General features: G+C 38.8%; 1 protein-coding gene across 2 annotated transcripts in view; it reads left to right on the plus strand.

The window, feature by feature from the left end:
* DDX46 (DEAD-box helicase 46) overlaps nt 1-21,934 on the plus strand; it is a 59,067-nt gene that overhangs the window by 23,879 nt on the left and 13,254 nt on the right. For both annotated transcript variants that reach the window (XM_029217438.1, XM_029217439.1), the window contains exons 14-18: nt 9,092-9,256; nt 10,334-10,496; nt 17,648-17,841; nt 19,457-19,594; nt 19,908-20,057. In XM_029217438.1, coding sequence (XP_029073271.1) covers nt 9,092-9,256; nt 10,334-10,496; nt 17,648-17,841; nt 19,457-19,594; nt 19,908-20,057 — 810 coding nt within the window. The remainder of the gene's footprint in view (nt 1-9,091; nt 9,257-10,333; nt 10,497-17,647; nt 17,842-19,456; nt 19,595-19,907; nt 20,058-21,934) is intronic.

The following is a 21,934-nucleotide window of genomic DNA, read 5'->3' on the forward strand; positions in this document are numbered from 1 at the left end:
CCTCTTGCGCCTCCCTCCCTCCCACCCTCCCTATCTCACCCCACTAGATGGTCACAAAGCACTGAGTTGATCTCCCTGTGCTATGCGGCTGCTTCCCACTAGCTAGCTATTTTACGTTTGGTAGTGTATATATGTCCATGCCACTCTCTCACTTTGTCACAGCTTACCCTTCCCCCTCCCCATATCCTCAAATCCATTCTCTAGTAGGTCTGTGTCTTTATTCCTGTCTTACCTCTAGGTTCTTCATATTTTTTTTTTCTTAGATTCCATATATATGTGTTAGTATACGGTATTTGTCTTTCTCTTTCTGACTTACTTCACTCTGTATGACACACTCTAGGTCCATCCACTTCATTACAAATAGCTTAATTTCATTTTTTTTTATGGCTGAGTAATATTCCATTGTATATATGTGCCACATCTTCTTTATCCATTCATCCGATGATGGACGCTTAGGTTGTTTCCATCTTCTGGCTATTGTAAATAGAGCTGCAATGAACATTTTGGTACATGACTCTTTTTGAATTATGGTTTTCTTGGGGTATATGCCCAGTAGTGGGATTGCTGGGTCATATGGTAGTTCTATTTGTAGTTTTTTAAGGAACCTCCATACTGTTCTCCATAGTGGCTGTACCAATTCACATTCCCACCAGCAGTGCAAGAGTGTTCCCTTTTCTCCACACCCTGTCCAGCATTTATTGTTTCTAGATTTTTTGATGATGGCCATTATGACCGATGTGAGATGATATCTCATTGTAGTTTTGATTTGCATTTCTCTAATGATTAATGATGTTGAGCATTTCTTCATGTGTTTGTTGGCAGCCTGTATATCTTCTTTGGAGAAATGTCTGTTTAGGTCTTCTGCCCATTTTTGGATTGAGTTGTTTGTTTTTTTGTTATTGAGCTGCATGAACTGCTTTTAAATTTTGGAGATTAATCCTTTGTCAGTTGCTTCATTTGCAAATATTTTCTCCCATTCTGAGGGTTGTCTTTTGGTCTTGTTTATGGTTTCCTTTGCTGTGCAAAAGCTTTGAAGTTTCATTAGGTCCCATTTGTTTATTTTTGTTTTTATTTGCATTTCTCTAGGAGGTGGATCAAAAAGGATCTTGCTGTGATTTATGTCATAGAGTGTTCTGCCTATGTTTTCCTCTAAGAGTTTGATAGTTTCTGGCCTTACATTTAGGTCTTTAATCCATTTTGAGCTTATTTTTGTGTATGGTGTTAGGGAATGTTCTACTCTCATACTTTTACATGTACCTGTCCAGTTTTCCCAGCACCACTTATTGAAGAGGCTGTCCTTTTGCCACTGTACATTCCTGCCTCCTTTATCAAAGATAAGGTGACCATATGTGCCTGGGTTTATCTCTGGGCTTTCTATCCTGTTCCATTGATCTATCTTTCTGTTTTTGTGCCAGTACCATACTGTCTTGATTACTTCAGCTTTGTAGTATAGTCTGAAGTCAGGGAGCCTGATACCCCCAGCTCCGTTCATTTTTTGTTCTCAAGATTGCTTTGGCTATTCTGGGTCTTTTGTGTTTCCATACAAATTGTGAAATTTTTTGTTCTAGTTCTGTGAAAAATGCCAGTGGTAGTTTGATAGTGATTGCATTGAATCTGTAGATTGCTTTGGGTAGTAGAGTCATTTTCACAATGTTGATTCTTCCTATGCAAGAACATGGTATATCTCTCCATCTATTTGTATCATCTTTAATTTCTTTCATCAGTGTCTTATAATTTTCTGCATACAGGTCTTTTGTCTCCTTAAGTAGGTTTATTCCTAGATATTTTATTCTTTTTGTTGCAATGTAAATGGGAGTGTTTTCTTGATTTCACTTTCAGATTTTTCATCATTAGCGTATAGGAATGCCAGAGATTTCTGTGCATTAATTTTGTATCCTGCTACTTTACCAAATTCATTGATTAGCTCTAGTAGTTTTCTGGTAGCATCTTTAGGATTCTCTATTTATAGTATCATGTCATCTGCAAACAGTGACAGCTTTACTTCTTCTTTTCCGATTTGGATTCCATTTATTTCCTTTTCTTCTCTGATTGCTGTGGCTAAAACTTCCAAAACTATGTTGAATAATAGTGGTGAGAGTGGGCAACCTTGTCTTGTTCCTGATCTTAGTGGAAATGCTTTCAGTTTTTCACCGTTGAGGATGATGTTGGCTGTGGGTTTGTCATATATGGCCTTTATTATGTTGAGGAAAGTTCCCTCTATGCCTACTTTCTGCAGGGTTTTTATCATAAATGGGTGTTGAATTTTGTTGAAAGCTTTCTCTGCATCTATTGAGATGACCATATGGTTTTTCTCCTTCAATTTGTTAATATGGTGTATCACATTGATCGATTTGTGTATACTGAAGAATCCTTGCATTCCTGGAATATACCCCACCTGATTATGGTGTATGATCCTCTTAATGTGCTGTTGGATTCTGTTTGCTAGTATTTTGTTGAGGATTTTTGTATCTATGTTCATCAGTGATATTGGCCTGTAGTTTTCTTTCTTTGTGACATCCTTGTCTGGTTTTGGTATCAGGGTGATGGTGGCCTCGTAGAATGAGTTTGGGAGTGTTCCTACCTCTGCTGTATTTTGGAAGAGTTTGAGAAGGATAGGTGTTAGCTCTTCTCTAAATGTTTGATAGAATTCGCCTGTGAAGCCATCTGGTCCTGGGCTTTTGTTTGTTGGAAGATTTTTAATCACAGTTTCAATTTCAGTGCTTGTGATTGGTCTGTTCATATTTTCTATTTCTTCCTGATTCAGTCTTGGCAGGTTGTGCATTTCTAAGAATTTGTCCATTTCTTCCAGGTTGTGCATTTTATTGGCACAGAGTTGCTTGTAGTAATCTCTCATGATCTTTTTTATTTCTGCAGTGTCAGTTGTTACTTCTTTTTCATTTCTAATTCTATTGATTTGAGTCCTCTCCCTTTTTTTCTTGATGAGTCTGGCTAATGGTTTATCAATTTTGTTTATCTTCTCAAAGAACCAGCTTTTAGTTTTATTGATCTTTGCTATCGTTTCCTTCATTTCTTTTTCATTTATTTCTGATCTGATCTTTATGATTTCTTTCCTTCTGCTAACTTTGGGGTTTTTTTTGTTCTTCTTTCTCTAATTGCTTTAGGTGCAAGGTTAGGTTGTTTATTTGGGATGTTTCCTGTTTCTTAAGATAGGATTGTGTTGCTATAAACTTCCCTCTTAGAACTGCTTTTGCTGCATCCCATAGGTTTTGGGTCGTCGTGTCTCCATTGTTATTTGTTTCTAGGTATTTTTTGATTTCCTCTTTGATTTCTTCAGTGATCACTTCGTTATTAAGTAGTGTATTGTTTAGCCTCCGTGTGTTTGTATATTTTACAGATCTTTTTCTGTAATTGATATCTAGTCTCACAGCATTGTGGTCGGAAAAGATACTTGATACAATTTCAGTTTTCTTAAATTTACCAAGGCTTGATTTGTGACCCAAGATATGATCTATCCTGGAGAATGTTCCATGAGCACTTGAGAAAAATGTGTATTCTGTTGTGTTTGGAGGAAATGTCCTATAAATATCAATTAAGTCCATCTTGTTTAATGTATCATTTAAAGCTTGTGTTTCCTTATTTATTTTCATTTTGGATGATCTGTCCATTGGTGAAAGTGGGGTGTTAAAGTCCCCGACTATGAATGTGTTACTGTCGATTTCCTCTTTTATGGCTGTTAGCATTTGCCTTATGTATTGAGGTGCTCCTATGTTGGGTGCATAAATATTTACAATTGTTATATCTTCTTGGATCGATCCCTTGATCATTATGTAGCGTCCTTCTTTGTCTCTTCTAATAGTCTTTATTTTAAAGTCTATTTTGTTTGATATGAGAATTGCTACTCCAGCTTTCTTTTGATTTCCATTTGCATGGAATATCTTTTTCCATCCCCTCACTTTCAGTCTGTATGTGTCTCTAGGTCTGAAGTGGGTCTCTTGTAGACAGCATATATATGGGACTTGTTTTTGTATCCTTTCAGCCAGTCTGTATCTTTTGGTGGGAGCATTAATCCATTTACATTTAAGGTAATTATTGATAAGTATGTTCCTATTCCCATTTTCTTAATTGTTTTGGGTTTGGTATTGTAGGTCTTTTCCTTCTCTTGTGTTTCTTGCCTAGAGAAGGTCCTTTAGCATTTGTTGTCAAGCTGGTTTGGTGGTGCTGAACTCTCTCAGCTTTTGCTTGTCTGTAAAGGTTTTAATTTCTCCATCAAATCTGAATGAGATTCTTGCTGGGTAGAGTAATCTTGGTTGTATGTTTTTCTCCTTCATCACTTTAAATATGTCCTGCCAGTCCCTTCTGGCTTGCAGAGTTTCTGCTGAAAAATCAGCTGTTAACCTCGTGGGGATTCCCTTGTGTGTTATTTGTTGTTTTTCCCTTGCTACTTTTAACATGTTTTCTTTGTATTTAATTTTTGACAGTTTGATTAATATGTGTCTTGGCGTGTTTCTCCTTGGATTTACCCTGTATGGGACTCTCTGTGCTTACTGGACTTGATGAACTGTTTCCTTTCCCATATTAGGGAAGTTTTCAACTATAATCTCTTCAAATATTTTCTCAGTCCCTTTCTTTTTCTCCTCTTCTGGAGCCCCTATGATTCGAATGTTGGTGCGTTTAATGTTGTCCCAGAGGTCTCTGAGACTGTCCTCAGTTCTTTTCATTCATTTTTCTTCATTCTGCTCTGCAGTAGTTATTTCCACTATTTTATCTTCCAGGTCACTTATCCTTTCTTCTGCCTCAGTTATTCTGCTATTGATCCCTTCTAGAGTATTTTTAATTTCATTTATTGTGTTGTTCATCGTTGCTTGTTTCATCTTTAGTTCTTCTAGGTCCTTGTTAAATCTTGCTTTCATTTTCTCTATTCTATTTCCACGATTTTGGATCATCTTTACTATCATTATTCTGAAATGTTTTTCAGGTAGACTGCCTATTTCCTCTTCATTTGTTAGGTCTGGTGGGTTTTTATCTTGCTCCTTCATCTGCTGTGTGTTTTTCTGTCTTCTCATTTTGCTTATCTTACTGTGTTTGGGGTCTCCTATCTGCAGGCTGCAGGTTCATAGTTCCCGTTGTTTTTGGTGTCTGTCCCCAGTGGCTAAAGATGGTTCAGTGGGTTGTGTAGGCTTCCTGGTGGAGGGGACTAGTGCCTGTGTTCTGGTGGATGAGGCTGGATCTTGTGTTTCTGTTGGGCAGCTCCACGTCTGGTGGTGTGTTTTGGGGTGTCTGTGGACTTACTATGATTTTAGGCAGCGTCTCTGCTAATGGGTGTGGTTGTGTTCCTGTCTTGCTAGTTGTTTGGCATAGGGTGTCCAGCACTGTAGCTTGCTGGTTGTTGAGTGAAGCTGGGTGCTGGTGTTGCGATGGAGATCCCTGGGAGACTTTTGCCGTTTGATATTACATGGAGCTGCGAGGTCTCTTGTGGACCAGTGTCCTGAAGTTGGCTCTCCCACCTCAGAGGCACAGCACTGAATTCTGGCTGCAGCACCAAGAGCCTTTCATCCACACGACTCAGAATAAAAGGGAGAAAAAGTAGAAAGAAAGAAAGAAAGAAGGGAAGGGAGGGAGGGAGGAAGGAAAAGAAAAGATAAAAAAGTAAGATAAAATAAAAGTTATTAAAATAAAAAATAATTATTAAGAAAAAAATGTTTTTAAAGTAAAAAAAAAAAAAAAACGGACAGATAGAACCCTAGGACAAATGGTGAAAGCAAAGCTATATGGACAAAATCTCACACAGAAGTATACACACTCACAAAAAGAGGAAAAGGGGAAAAAATAATAAATCTTGCTCTCAAAGTCCACCTCAATTTGGGATGATTCGTTGTCTATTCATGTATTCCACAGATGCAGGTATATCAAGTTGATTGTGGAGATTTAATCCGCTCCTCCTAAGGCAGCTGGGAGACATTCCCTTTCTCTTCTTTGTTCGCACAGCTCCTGGGGGCTCACCTTTGGATTTGGCCCCGCCTCTGCATGTAGGTCGCCGGAGTGCGTCTGTTCTTCGCTCAGACAGGATGGGGTTAAAGGAGCCGCTGATTCGGGGGCTCTGGCTTACTCAGGCCGGGGGGGAGGGAGGGGTACGGAATGCGGGGCAAGCCTGTGGCAGCAGAGGCCAACATAATGTTGCAGCAGTGTGAGGCGCGCCGTGCGTTCTCCCGGGGAAGTTGTCCCTGGATCCCGGGACCCTGGCAGTGGCGGGCTGCACAGGCTCCCCGGAAGGGAGGTGTGTGACCTGTGCACGCATAGAGGCTTCTTGGTGGCAGCAGCAGCAGCTTTTGCATCTCATGCCCGTCTCTGGGGTCCGTGCTGTTAGCCGCGACTCGCGCCTGTCTCTGGAGCTCCTTTAAGCGGCGCTCTTAATCCCCTATCCTCGCACACCAGGAAACAAGAGGGAAGAAAAGTCTCTTGCCTCTTCGGCAGGTCCAGACTTTTCCCCGGACTCCGTCCCGGCTAGCCGTGGCGCACTAGCCCCTTCAGGCTGTGTTCACGCCGCTAGTCCTCTCCGTGCAGTCCTCCCCCTACGCTCCAACCGAAGCCTGAGCCTCAGCTCCCAGCCTTGCCCGCCCCGGCGGGTGAGCAGACTAGCCTCTCGGGCTAGTGAGTGCCGGTCGGCAGCGATCCTCTGTGCGGGAATCTCTCCGCTTTGCCCTCCGCACCCCTGTGGCTGCACTCTCCTCCGTGGCCCCGAAGCTCCCCCCTCCATCAACCGCAGTCTCTGCCCGTGAAGGGGCTTCCTAGTGTGTGGAAACCTTTCCTCCTTCACAGCTCCCTCCCATTGGTGCAGGTCCCGTCACTATTTTTTTGTCTCTGTTTATTCTTTTGCCCTACCCAGGTACGTGGGGAGTTTCTTGCCTTTTGGGAGGTCTGAGGTCTTCTGCCAGCGTTCAGTAGGTGTTCTGTAGGAGTTGTTCCACGTGTAGATGTATTTCTGATGTATCTGTGGGGAGGAAGGTGATCTCCGTGTCTTACTCTACTGCCATCTTCCCCACCCCTGTATGGTAATTTATGTTTAACTTTCTAAGAAACAGTCAAACTTTTCCATAGTAGCTATTCCATTTTATAGGCCAATATAATATTGATACAGAAATCAAACGTTATGTTACAGTTTTATGTACAATGATGCAAAACCCCTAAAAAATATATTAAGGAACCAAATATAGCAATGTTTAAAATAGATCATTAATCATATCGAAGTTAGTATCCTTTGGATGTAAGGCTGGTTTAACATTAGAAAAATCAAGTAATGTAATCCACCCTGTTACCAGAATAGAGGGAAAAACCATAGTATTATCTCAAATAATGTAGAAAAGCATTTGATAAAATTTCACTGATGGTTTAAAAATTCAGCACACTAGGACTAGTAGGGAGCTACCAGAATAAGCCTGTAGCAAACCTTGCACCTAATGGTGCAACTTTGAAGCTTTTAACATAAGAAAGAAAATTAAGTAGTGAACACTCACTCAACACTTTGCTAGAGGTCCTAGCACAGTAAGCAAGAAAAAGGTATATTTAGAAAGGAAAAAACAAGTGTTATCTGCAGATGATATGACTATCTTTGTAGAAGACTCAAAATAATCTACAGATAAATTATTAGAATTGATAAAGAGAATAGTAAAATTTCTGGACACAAAGTCAGTAAAGAAAAGTCATTTGCAGTTCTTTTCCCAGTAAGTTAGAAAATGTACTTTAGAAATCATGTAAGTTACAAAAGCTTGAAAAAATAAACTTGACAAAGATGTGTAATATGTATCTGGAGAAAACTGTGAAACTTTACTGGAAAACATTAAAGAGAGCTTAACTCTGAAATTTATGTAAAGACCAAGTGGTAAAGAGCAATCCTCCTGAAGAAGAGAAACAGGATAGGGTATAAGAGAAGCCACTTCTTGAAAGTCTAGTTCATTCCCATTTTAGGATTTAGTTTTCTTGGGTCTGCTTAGTCAGGTACCACTTAATCAAAATGTTGTTGCTATCGTGTCCTGTCTTATCTTCTTGGTCTTTGTTGGTTTGTGTAATTTTTTAAAACAATCCCTGTATTGTTACATTTTACAGCGTTTTTCAAGGGAAGAGAAGTAAGTGTGTGCTGTCAACACTGAAACATTTTTAACTGAAAATACTGGGATAAGTTTTAAAGCCATCATTTTGGCTGCTGGGTGGAGAATAGATTTCAGATTGGACAGGAGTAAAGGCAGGAAAACCTGGTAGGAGACAATTGAAATAATCCAGATGAGAGATGGTTGAGGTTTGGACCAGGAGCCCAGGATTTCCACATGCCTTGGGTAGGGCAGCCCCTTTCACAGATACCACATCATCTTTGATTGGAGTAGAAATGTGGTCCTGTGTATTCCTGGCAAGACCTTTACCCTTTCCAGTTTCCGACCACTCACCCCTGTCTCTCTTGAAACCATCAGTAATAATTTTATTCATTATGTCTTTTTTTGCTTGTTTATGCCATAAGAATCCTAGAACTCCCTGATTCCTCCAGGGCTCTTTAGACACTGAGGTAGTTAATTGGTACCTGTATCCCACTCCCTCAACAGTATGTCCACCATCATTGTTCTTTTTTTTCCTGTAGCTCTTATCACCATTTGTAACATAATATATTTGTTTATGCATCCTCATTAGAATATAAGCTCTATTAAGACAAGTTTTTCTCTATTTTTATTGCATATTCCAAGCACTTAGAACAATGCCTGGCACATAATGGTTGCTCAGTAAAAATGTGTTGAATAATTGGAGGAAAACAGAAATATCAATGAGGAATAGGTGCATTGTAGGTTTAGTTTGAAGATCAAGACTACTGAATTTGTTGATGGATTGGGTGTGGGATGAGCAAGAGAGAGAGTAGTTACGGATGGCTCCTAGATTTTTGGCATAAACCAAAATGACTAGAGTTGCCATATCTTGAGAGGGGGAAACTATGAGAGGAGCAAATTTTAGGGTAAAATCAATTATAATATTCTAAGGTAACACATTTAAAAGTCACTGAATAGATGTTCTCAAAAGTTCCTTCTACTTGGTTTTACCATCCTACAGTTTTTGGAGACTACACTCACCATGCTTATTTGTAATGTTTTCTCAGGTCATGCGCATTGTGGATAATGTTCGTCCTGACCGACAGACAGTTATGTTTTCAGCTACTTTCCCCAGAGCTATGGAGGCCTTGGCTCGCAGAATCCTGAGTAAACCCATTGAAGTGCAGGTTGGAGGCAGAAGTGTGGTTTGCTCAGATGTGGAGCAACAAGTGGTGCGTACAGTCCTTAGGAAGCCCCCAGTTCCCTGTATGTTTAGGCACTGTGTCATCCTTTTGGGATCGTTGTCATGTAGGCAGATAATTTCTAAAGTTAAATAGTACGTATCAACTGCAGCCTTTAACATTTTACGAAATATATATATATATATTTTTTTTTTTTTTAAATTTTATTTATTCATTTATGTCTGCATTGGGTCTTCATTGCTGCATGCAGGCTTTCTCTAGTTGTGGTGAGTGGGGGCTACTCTTTGTTGCGGTGCGTTGGCTTCTCATTGTGGTGGTTTCTCTCGTGGAGCATGGGCTCTAGGCGTGCGGGCTTCAGTAGTTGTGGCTCACGTGCTCTAGAGTGCAGGCTCAGTAGTTGTGGTACACGGGCTTAGTTGCTCCACAGCTTGTGGGATCTTTCTGGACCAGGGCTCAAACCCATGTCCGCTGCATTGGCAGACAGATGCTTAACCACTGTGCCACCAGGAAAGCCCTACCAAGTATAGTTGAATTTGCTCTTCCATGGAACTGTCTGTTTAAATGCTCTTTTAGTTTTTTTCACCAGAAGTGGTAGGCTGGTGATAAAATGTCACATACCTATGTTTTTCTTTGGTTAATAGGATGTGAAGTTAAGAGTCAGAGAGGGGTTTACCTGGTGGCACAGTGGTTGAGAGCCCGCCTGCCAGTGCAGGGGACGCGGGTTCGTGCCCTGGTCTGGGAAGATCCCACATGCTGCGGAGCGGCTGGGCCCGTGAGCCATGGCTGCTGAGCCTGCGCGTCTGGAGCCTGTGCTCCGCAGTGGGAGAGGCCACAACAGTGAGAGGCCCGCGTACCGCAAAAATAAAAAAAAAAGAGAGAGAGAGAACAGATGATCATCTGTCCACATTTGTAAGCCTCTTAGTCTCTGAAAGTTACAATTATTTTTTTGGTCTTAGTGGTTTATCAATTAAAATCAACATTTTCCTACCCCTTCCTAAAGTTATAGGAAGATGTTTATTTATTTGCCACAAATAAAATCAGTATTTTTGTTCATGAAATGTATTTGGGTTTTTACTCCACTAACTTGGTACAATGTGTTGTTTTCAGATTGTGATTGAAGAAGAAAAGAAATTCTTGAAGCTACTTGAACTTCTAGGCCATTATCAAGAATCAGGATCTGTCATTATATTTGTGGATAAGCAGGAACATGCTGATGGTCTTCTGAAAGATTTAATGAGAGCTTCTTACCCTTGCATGTCTCTTCATGGAGGTAACGTTTAATGAAGTCTCTGTTAAGTACTTAACTTAGCCAAGCACTGTGCTGTGTATTTCCTTTGTCTCTAATTTAGCAGTAAATTTTATGTCATCCATGTCATTTTTCATTCACAACAGTTCTGTGGGGGTGGGTAAGCATTATTTTATTTCATCTTAGCAATAAAGAAAATAAGACAACAACATATTGGTTTGATCAAATTCCATAACCATTAATCGAGGAATTGAACTTAAATTTTTTTTCAGCCCAAACCCCCAATATTTATTTACAAGTTATTTATATGTACAACTAATGTAATATTATGCTCTTTATAAACATTAACACACAAATAAGAAATTAAAAAACACAAAAATTAGAAATATTCTAGTATTTTCTTCCCACTCCCCCAACGTATCATATCACACCCACCCTATGTTACCTCTCCCCCCACACCCCCTCACCCTGCACCATCACTTCGGAGCCCCTGATGTAATCAAAGGGAGCCTTTGGAGTTTCTGAAACAGAGGAGGGGCATGGTCTCTGATGACTTTCCCAAATCCGCAAACTAAAAGCAGACTGAGACATCAAAGAACTGCAATTGCCTTAGAGCGCTTTCCACGTGCCAGGAAATGCCTCAGTGCTTTAGTATAACTCATTTAATCCCCAAAGCAACCCTACGCTGTACGTACCGTTATTGTCTTTTAAGATATTTTTATTTTAAGATGGAACTGAGGCATAGTGAGGTTAAGAAACTTTGCCAGGGTGACACAGAAAATGGTGGAGCCAGAACTGGAACCCACCCTGGGTGGGTCCACACTCCATGAGCTTAACTGCTACTGGAGGGAGATAAGGGGGCTCCCTTGGTCAAGTCCCTCACCAATCACTGCTGTCATGAGAATCCCAGGTACTGTGTGAGGAGGCAGCAGGAAATCACTAATCACCGGGGTACCTCTCACTCGGTTGTCTAGGCAAGGTCGGCTTATCTGCAGTCTCCAGAGGCCAGCTCAGCTGGTCACGCAGGCGCAGATCGATAGGCTTGGTTTCTATGCACTTAAAATTTTTGATTTATGTTCTATTCTTTCCATTGTACCATGCTACCTAGAGGTTTTTATTATGATTCACATTAGAGCTTTAATTAATTTCTGTGTAATATCGCCATTGTTATATATATATATGGGACTTAGAACACTAAACATATGGAACAGAGACAGTTTGAATTAAACTCACTAACCAAGTGTTCTGGCAATATGGCTTTGTGACAAACCACCCCCAAATTTAGTGGCAACAGTCTTTTTTTTTTTTCTTTTTTAATGAATCTGCAATTTGTGTAGTTCTTAGCACATAACTAGTCTCTCTTTCATGCTCTGTCTACTCGGATGGCTCAGTTGGGGTTGGGGATCCATTTCCAATTTGCCTTACTTAGGCAGCTGACAAGTTGGTATTGGCTCTTGACTGAGAGCTCAGTCAGGCTGTTGGCCAGGAGTCCTGACTCTTTCCCTGTGAGCCTCTCTGTGAGGCTGCTTGGCCAGAAGGCAAGAACCAGAAGCTGCCAAGACAGTTAAGGAGGATACTGGGAAGTGGTAGAAATTTTATTTCCACCATATTTTATAGGTCAGAATAGTCACTAGACTGGCCCACGTTCAAGGGAATGGAGTCATAGACTCCACCACCTTATGGGAAAATGTCATTCGATATGCAGAAGAGCATGTGGGATAGGACATGCTTTTGCTGCCGTCTTTGGAAAATACAATCTACCACACAAGGCTTCATCATGTGGAATGCAATTAAAAGGGCTTTGAGGATATGTATTTGGTTAACTTTTAATATTTGAAAATGACTCGTTGTGTTTTCCTTTTCTTTATTTATTTTTAAAGTTGTGAGTTACATGTTTTGAAAAATAAATATATTTATTTATTTTTGGCTGTGTTGGGTCTTCGTTGCTGAGTGCAGGCTTTCTCCAGTTGCGGCGAGTGGGGGCTACGTACGCTTCGTTGTGGTGCACGGGCTTCTCATTGCAGTGGCTTCTCTTGTTGCGGAGCATGGGCTCTACGCGCCCGGGCTTCAGTAGTTGTGGCACGTGGACTCAGCAGTTGTGGCTCGCGGGCTCTAGAGCACAGGCTCAGTAGTTGTGGTGCACGGGCTTAGTTGCTCTGCAGCATGAAATTATGTAGGGCTTTTTTTTTTTTTTTTTTTTTTTTGCGGTACGCGGACCTCTCACTGTTGTGGCCTCTCCCGTTGCGGAGCACAGGCTCTGGATGCGCAGGCTCAGCAGCCATGGCTCACGGGCCTAGCTTCTCCGTGGCATGTGGGATCTTCCCCGACCAGGGCATGAACCCGTGTCCCCTGCATCAGCAGGCGGACTCTCAACCACTGCGCCACCAGGGAAGCCCTTTCTTAGTTTTTTGATACATTTCAGAATACGTTGCAGCATCAGCATATTTCACTTCACTGTGCACATGATTAACACTAGTTCAAAATTTTTTTAAATAAAACATTTGTAAGTAAACTATAGTGAAATGTACAGATCCTGAGTGTACCATTTGATGAGTTTTGACAAATGCATTTAAGTTGTGAAACCCAAACCTCTGTTAAGGTATAACCTCAGAAATTTCCCTCAGTCCCTGCCACCACTTTTTACATTTTTTTCCCCAACTTTACCTGTTTTAGAATTCCAGATAAATGGAACCATACATTATGGACGGTTTTGTGTCAGGTATCTTTGACTCTGCATATATTTTTGAATTTTCATCCATGTTGGATATAACAGCTCTTCCCTTTTATTGCTGAGTAATACTCCAGTGTATAAGTATATCATAGTTTTTTTAGTCATTTCTGTTGGTCACCTGGGCTACTTCCAGCTTTTTGGCTGTTTTAACCATCCCAAAGGATTCACCATAATCAGGATACAGAATAGTTCCCTCACCCCCCAAGACTCCCTTGTCCTATCCCTATGCAGAGTAACTCTAAGGTTATCTTTCCTCTTGTACATAGCCCCTGGAAACCACTGATGTGCTCTTATAAGAATGTTTATAAATGCAGTCATACATTATACAGCTTTTTGCAGTCGGCTTTTTTTTTCACTCAGCATGATGGCTTTGAGATTCATTCAAGTTGTTGCATTGTTCATTTCTTTTTATTATCTAATAGTATGTCTTGTGTGGATGTACTACTGTTTGTGTATTTATCTGTTGAAGGACATTTGGGTTGTTTCCAGTTTTAGACAATTATGAATAGAGCTGCTATTAAATATGTAAGTCCAGATTTTTGTGTGAACATTTCATTTCTCAAGGGTAGATAACCAGGAATGGGATAGCTAGGTCATATGGTAAGTTGATTTAGATATGATTTTCTTTGTATTCTCCTTCGGGTTTACCGCCTTCTAGAATCTGTAAATTTATGTCTTGCATCTAATTTGGGAAATTCTTGACTGTTATTTCTTTTTAAAAAATAATTAATTAATTAATTTGGTTGCACTGGGTCTTAGTTGCGGGAGGCAGGCTCCTTAGTTGTGGCATGCGAACTGTTAGTCGTGGCATGCATGTGAGATCTAGTTCCCTTACCAGGGATTGAACCTGAGCCCCCTGCACTGGGAGTGTGGAGTTTTATCCACTGTGCCACCAGGGAAGTCCTTTGACTGTTATTTCTTGATTGATTGATTGATTGTTTTACTGCCCTATTCTCTCCTCTCTTTTTGGGACTCCAATTGTGTGTATGTTCAGCCTTTTGATTCTGTCTCACGTATCACTGATGCTATGTTCAGTCTTTGTTTTACAATCTTTTTTCTAAGACTGAATAATTTCTTTGACTCTGTCTTAAGTTCACTGTGTGTTTTTGGCCATCTCTTATCTGCTAATAATAAGCCCATTCAGTGAATTTTTTAATTCAATTTTTTTTTTAGTTCTAGAATTTCCTGTGGGCTCTCTTTTATATTTTACTGATTCTCTAATTCAATTTCCTAGCCATTCATTATAAGCACTTAAAAGTTTTTTTCCTTGATCACAATTATAATAGTTGCTTTAAAATCTTTGACTATTAATTATAATGTCTTGGTCATCTGAAGTCAGTTTCTATTATCTTTTCTTTTGATTTTGTTTTATAGTTTTTTGTTTCTTTGTATGTCTAGTAATTTTGGTTTGTATACTGGCCTTTGTGAATGATACCTTGTAGAGTCTGAATTCTCTTATGTTTTATTTAAGGTTTTTTTTTTTTTTTAAAAATAGGGTATTAACTTGGCTGGATCCATATTTGAAACTGTCTTTCTTGTTGGGCAACCTCTGAAATTTCTAATAATTTCTTTCAGCCAGAGCTGGGCTACTTGGATTCTGCCCCATGTGTGTATAGTTTAGGTGTCAGATATTTGGGCAGCGTTTTTTTTGTTTTTTGTTTTTAATTTTATTCCTTCCTCCCTCCCTCCCTTCCTCGTTTCTGCACCCGGGTTTTCTCTAGTTGCAGTGAGCGGGGGCTTTGTTGCGGTGTGGTGGCTTCTTTTGTTGCGGAGCACGGGCTCTAGACGCGTGAGCTTCAGTACTTGCGGCATGTGGGCTCAGTAGTTGTGGTGTGTGGGCTCTAGGGTTCATGGGCTTCAGTAGTTGTGGTGCATGGGCTTAGTTGCTGCACGGCATGTGGGATCTTCCCGGACCCAGGCTCAAACCCATGTCCCCTACATTGGCAGGCAGATTCTTAACCACTGCGCCACCAGGGAAGTCCTTGGACAGTGTTTTTATGCACTGTTGGACATGCCTGCTCTGTTGTTCTTTCTGGGGTTTATCCCCTCTTTTCTGGTCCTGAGTTTATCCTGAATGCTTTCTTCTTGTTTCTTCTTGTCAGTAAGACTGTTTCTATTCACGTTTTGACTTCCCTACCTGGGCTGCTCAGGGCCCGCTCCCAAACAGAAAGTTTAAAATAAAGAAGTAAAATCCTGTAAACTCAACCAGTGCCATTGCATTCTTCCAGGTGTCAACTCCCTTCCAGTTTCTGCCTTCTTTTAGTCACTCTCTGGTGCCTTCAGGTAGTTAGTTCTTTATATTTTGTCCAGAATTCATAGTTGTTACCCACAGGAGGGTTAGTCTATAAGATTTTCCCCTACCTTGATGTAAATGTATATTTTTTTATATATGTAAGGAAATTTTACCCCATAATCCCCTGTCTGTACTTCTTTTATATTTTTGGTCAGAATTGCTTCACATGTTTATGCCTAATTCATTCAAAGACAAGGGAATGACAAATAGTTCTTAATGTATTATCCTTGCACCCCTGAGGTTTCTGAGATTTTCAGGGGTTTCATGAAGTCAAAAATATTTCCATAATAACCCCACCAAGTTATTTGCCTTTTTCACTTTCATTCTTTCATCAGTGTATACGTAGTATAGCTTTCTAGAGGATGCACAGCGTGTTAAATTGCAACAGATTGAATGCAGAAGATATGAGACTCCAACTATCTTCTATTAAGCCAGACATCAAAGAGATTTGCAAAAATGTGAAGTGCCTCATTTTTATTGTTTTGGAAAAGTTACTTTTCACAAAAATATATTTTTTAGCATGTAATTGTTTTATTATTTTTAAATAAGTTAATAAATATTTAAAATTTTCCTCAGTTCTAGTTTCTAATACATTAAATATTGATAGAGATGACCTAGATAAACTAAAGCTCTCTGGGTCTGGTTCTTATTAATTTTAAGAGTGCACAGACAACCTGAGCACAGAAAGTTTGAGAAGGGCTAGTTTACACTAATCATTACTCACCTCCTAAGACTGAGAATTAGGCTCATCTCTGGTTTAATATATGTGACCATGTGTTGGGTGGATAACAAAATTGAGGTTATGTTAAAAAGGAAGAGGGTTAATGGTTGCTGCCATTAACTGCTAACTCTACTGCACGTATGTGTCAGGATACCTCAGTCTACACTAAAAGTTGTGGTATTTTAAAATTATAAACGTAACGTATATTGTTACTGATTCCACTAATTTTTCTTATGAGGTTTTTGGGTACAATGTTGGATCCTAGTTTCTTTGAGATAAGATCCAAATATTTTCCATAATTCAATCTTTGAAGAGTACATTTAAAACTTTAGGTAATGTAAATTAATATTGATAAATATTTAGATGCTAAATGTTCTGTATATGTTAAACACAGGTTTTATATGGAATGTTAGAATATCTCTTGCTGCAAAAATGAATTTCAAGGTTTGAGAATTTATCCCATTCCCTTCTCTGATTACTAGAGATTCCCAGGTACCCCATCATAAAGTATATTTGTGGCCTGGACATTTTGTAAAAGAACATTTTGGTATTTTATGCTCTGCTTTGTCACTCATCCTGAGGCTCTTTGAGTAACAAATTTTAAAGAGAGATCCAGTTGGGTACTTTTTAAGCAGTGCACCATAAACTTTAATGTGCATATGTGGATCTTGTGGATCTTGTTAAAATGCAGAATTTGACTCAGTAGTTTGGGGGTAGGATCTGAGATTCTCCATTTCTAACAAGCTGTCATGTGATGCTGCTCCTGGTCCCTGGGACAAAACTGTGAGGAGCAAGGCTCTAAATAACCTATGAGAGAATTAGAAAGATCTGAATCCTGTCAATATAGGCTGAATGTACCTGCCTTTTTCCCATTTGCCCCTATAAGAGATACAGGTTAGTGATTCTGAGGTTGGGCTTCTGGAGTGATAAGCCTTATATGTAGGAAAGGGGGCAAAACAGGGCAGATTTAGAATTCGTAAATAGCAATAACTTTTGATCTTGCCATTAAATTTCCGTAGTCTTTTTTTTTTTTAATTTTTTATTGAAATGTAGTTGATTTACAGTGTTGAGTTTCAGGTGCACAGCAAAATGATTCAGTTATACATTATATCTATTCTCTTTTAGATTCTTTTCAATTATAGGTTATTATAAGATGTTGAGTATAGTTTCCTATGCTATACTGTAGATCCTTGTTGGTTATCTATTTTATATGTAGTAGTGTGTATATTTTAATCCCAAACTCCTAATTTATCCCTCCTCACCAACCCCCCGCCAAGTCTTTTACTTTCTATATGGTAGTTGTTGGACATGTGGTCAATATAAGTTGGATTTGTTCTTTACCCCGTGTTTAACTTCTTTGTCTGAATGTCAGAGGAAATGGAAAATTTAACTTGAATATGTGGTTTTACAACTCTTTAATTTACTTGCAGGCATTGATCAATATGACAGAGATAGCATCATAAATGATTTTAAGAATGGGACCTGCAAACTTCTTGTTGCTACGTCTGTTGCTGCCCGAGGCCTAGATGTGAAACATCTGATTCTTGTAGTAAATTATAGCTGCCCCAACCATTATGAGGATTATGTGCACAGAGCAGGACGGACTGGAAGAGCAGGCAACAAAGTAAAAATAATTGCTTTTAAAGTTGATTTTTATTATGTTAAAATACAAGTGTTTCTTTATGATTATAAAGAGATAATAGGAGTTATGGGGACATTCTGAAAATCCTTCATCATCAGAGTATGGGGATAGTTGATGTTCATCATTTATATACATCTACATGTCTTAAGTGCTGTTCTCTGTAGGCAGATAGTGTTAACCATTTGTGTCCCCAAAAGGTATTTTTCCCCACCTAAAAATTTCTGTATATACATACATGCATATAGTTCAAGATCTTTCATTGCTTTTTTTAAAATAAGGGATCATGAAATACACTCAGCCCACACCCCCCCTGTTCTCACCCCCCTATACACATGAATATTATTTGCTTTTTTGACTTATCTGTATTCTGTTAAGTATATAGTTCTAACTCTTTCTTTTTGAAGGCAGCACTGATGGAAGCACTGATGGTGATATATTTGATATTACAACCATGGACATTTCTACATACTGAAGCAATAATAGTATTAATAGGTTATATTTATGGAGTATTTATTAAATGCCCACCACTGTTCTGAGTGCTTTACATATATCATCTCATTTTATTCTCACAAATTCCCTTTGAGGTAGATAATATTACCCCTTTTAACAGATGAGAAAAGTTGAGGCACACTGACATTGTTACTTGATAAATTTACATAGCTAATAAGTAGTGATGGCATTTATTCTTTTAACCTGAGTTATTCTGTGGATTTGGGAAACTTTTTGTGTAAAGGGCCAGGTAGTTAAAATTGTAGCCTTTTTGGGCCACACGCAGTCTCTGTCACATTGTGTGTGTGTGTGTGTGTGTGTGTGTATACGTGTGTACACAACCCTAAAAAATGTAATACCACTTTTAGTTCATGGATCGTATAAAAGTAGGCCATGGGTCAAATCTGGTAACTAGGTACTCCTGAAATAAAATATTAAATCATGTTTTAAAATTTATAACAGTTCACTGGTAGGGTAGAGTGTTTTGTGAAGATGGCAATCTAATTGTGTTTGCTATTCCTCTACTTACAACTCCAGTCTTTCTCTTGCCTGAACCAAAAAGCTGCTGGGGACACCTGCATCCTTAGGCTTTAGAGAATCCCAGGGAAGTGATATAGCTGACTTCATTTTTGTATATGTTAAAAACATATCAGATATACATGTGTGTATGTTTTTATATCTTTTAATTGGTCTTTAAAAAATATGGGAAGCTGTATTCTAGGACGTTAACACAGGTTAGCTGGGGTAGAGAGGTGCAGTAGGTAGTGGAGGAAGGGAATGCAAGCAAAAAGGGAGAAATAAGATATATTAAAGTTAATACTTATGACAGTGGAGTTGTACATTTATGTAAAAATCACATGTATTTCCCTTTATGCATAAAGAGATTAGAAATTTTCTGGTTTTGCTTATTTTTAAATATTAAACTTAGGTATTTCACTTTGAACCATTAAAGAATTTAGTAGGACTCTTTTGTGGTCTTTGAAATTCTTTAGTAATGGAGTCATCTTAAAGAGGGTATATTAGGTGACTCAGATTTTATCTTATTTGTGATCTAAGGAGGATTCATCTTGTTAGTGTTTAATAGTATCACTTTTTCATCATTCACTAGGGCTTCGCCTATACTTTCATCACAGAAGATCAGGCTCGGTATGCTGGTGACATAATTAAAGCCCTTGAATTGTCAGGGACTGCAGTGCCACCTGATCTAGAGAAACTTTGGAGTGATTTCAAAGATCAACAGAAAGCTGTGAGTTTTTTAAGTCTCATTTTTATGCAAGTCATTGTGTTCTAGATCTTGAATATTTAATACCTGTAAATCTTGATAGGATTATTTTCACTTATCTCTTTAGCGAGGAAGGGAAAGGAGTGAAAATAAAATGCTCCCTTTTGCTTCAACTTAGTATTTTTTGTAGTCTACATAGAGTTCCTTTTTCTCACATGCTAGATGAAATGTTTTTGTTACATTGTCAACACCGCCTTGAAAAATATTTAGTTGCCATAAATTCCTGAATATTAAAGTTTTTTATTATGAAATTAACTTTCTTGTTTTTCCTTGAAAGGAAGGGAAAATAATTAAAAAGAGTAGTGGGTTCTCTGGTAAGGGATTCAAGTTTGATGAAACAGAACAAGCTTTGGCAAATGAGAGAAAGAAGTTACAAAAAGCTGCTCTTGGTCTTCAAGATTCGGATGATGAGGATGCTGCAGTTGATGTAAGTATTGTTGTTCTAAGCCTTATTCTTACCAGTTGAATCAATTATTCCTTTGGTACTGGAGGTTTTACCATAGGCTTGTTTAGTTAGCAAGTTACTGGAAACTTTTCGTTGTGTACCCTTCTCAGTTTTTTTCTGTGTATACAGACGTATTCACATATGCCTGTGTTTCTGTAATTTCATAAACATGAGATCATACTGCTTTATAATCTTTACAATAGTCCTATGTTGAAGTCTTCCCTTTTAGTAAATTCACTCTTATGCTATTCTTTGGTTACATATTTCATTATATGGATGTTCCACTGTTTAATGAATCAAATCCTTATTTTTGAATATATGGAAACAAACATGTTTGTTTCCATGTATTTTTTATTTGGAATATACTTTACTGTACTTCATCGCTCATTCTTGAACATTAAACCTTGCACATTCGTTGCATTAAGTCTTGAGGATGAATGTATAAATGGAATTGCTAGGCCAAAGGGTGTATCTAATTTGGTCTTAAAACGTTGTCAGATTGTTCTCCTGCAAGGTGAGTACCAGTTTGCACTCACAATAGTGTTATATAAGAGTGCCTGGCTCCCTGTATCTTTAACATCATTGGTACTAATATTGTTTTTTAATCTTTTACAATTTAATTGTTATACAACATCCTTAGTAATAATAATAGTCAACATTTATTGAGTTCTACTAAGTGCCATGTCCTGTGCAAAGTGCTTTACAGGGATTATTTCATTTACTTCCTCACAATAGCTAGATGAGTGGATACTCAGAGTATTCCCATTTTATAATTGAGGAGACTGAGGCTTAGAAAGAAATAACCTTTTCAGATTTGCATAGCTGTTAAGGGGAGGAGCTGGGATCTATACCCATTCTGTTCTTACTTCAAAGCCCATGTTCTTAGCTTACAGAATTATTTGTAACCCAGTGAAAAGGGACCCTGAGGACTCAGCAAGTTAAGGGTTTCCCAGAGTATTCTTTGGAGCCTTAATCCCAGGATCTTGAGCTTTAGATGTTTTCATTATAAAATAATTTTGGAAAATCTGCCTAGTATATACCACTCTTAGTGGTATCCTATCAAAGGATGTGAAAAGTCATTAATAAAATAATCTTATTTAACTTTATTTGACACAGAAATCTTCCAACATATTTGATATTTGATCATAGAACTTTTTTTTGTTTGTTTTTGAAACATACCCTGTTAAACCTTAGCTCAGAACACAATTTAGGAAATCAGGAATTCAGTCTGATCTTGTCATTTCAGGAAATGACCACACTGGCTGTTAAGCACAGCCGGGACCAGACCAAGGTCTCCTATTAACTCTAGGCCATTTCTTACTAGCATACCATACTGGCTTAAAATTCAATTAAGTCAATATTTTAGTTATTTGTTACCATGTAACAAATCAATCCAAAACTTAGTAGGTTAAAACAGTAAACATTTATTATCTCATGATTCCTGAGGGTTAGGAAATCAGGAGAAGTTTAGCCAAGTAGTTCTTACTTAGGGTCTCATGAGTTTGCAGTCAAGCTGTTGTCCCAGGTTGCAGTTATCTGAAGGCTTCACTGATGCAGGACCATCTTCTTCCAAGATGGCTCAGTCACTTTAATGTTGGTAGGATGCCTCTGTTCTTCACTCTGCATTTGTGTCCTTACAGCATGGCAGCTGGCTCCCCCAGAATGAGTGATCCAAGAGAGAGCAAAGAGGAAGCCTTAGTACCTTTTATGACTAGTCTCTGAAGTTACATACTGGCTTTTCCACTTTTTTTTTGTCTGTTAGAATCAAATCACTAAGTCGAGGCCACATTTAAGGAGAGGCTCCACCTCTTGGAGGGAAGAGTATTAAAGAATATGTGGGATTGTTTTTAAAACCACCT

Source organism: Monodon monoceros, unplaced genomic scaffold (genome assembly GCF_005190385.1).
Source record: "Monodon monoceros isolate NGI ecotype Baffin Bay Population unplaced genomic scaffold, NGI_Narwhal_1 Super_Scaffold_12, whole genome shotgun sequence".
Taxonomy (NCBI): Eukaryota; Metazoa; Chordata; class Mammalia; order Artiodactyla; family Monodontidae; genus Monodon; species Monodon monoceros.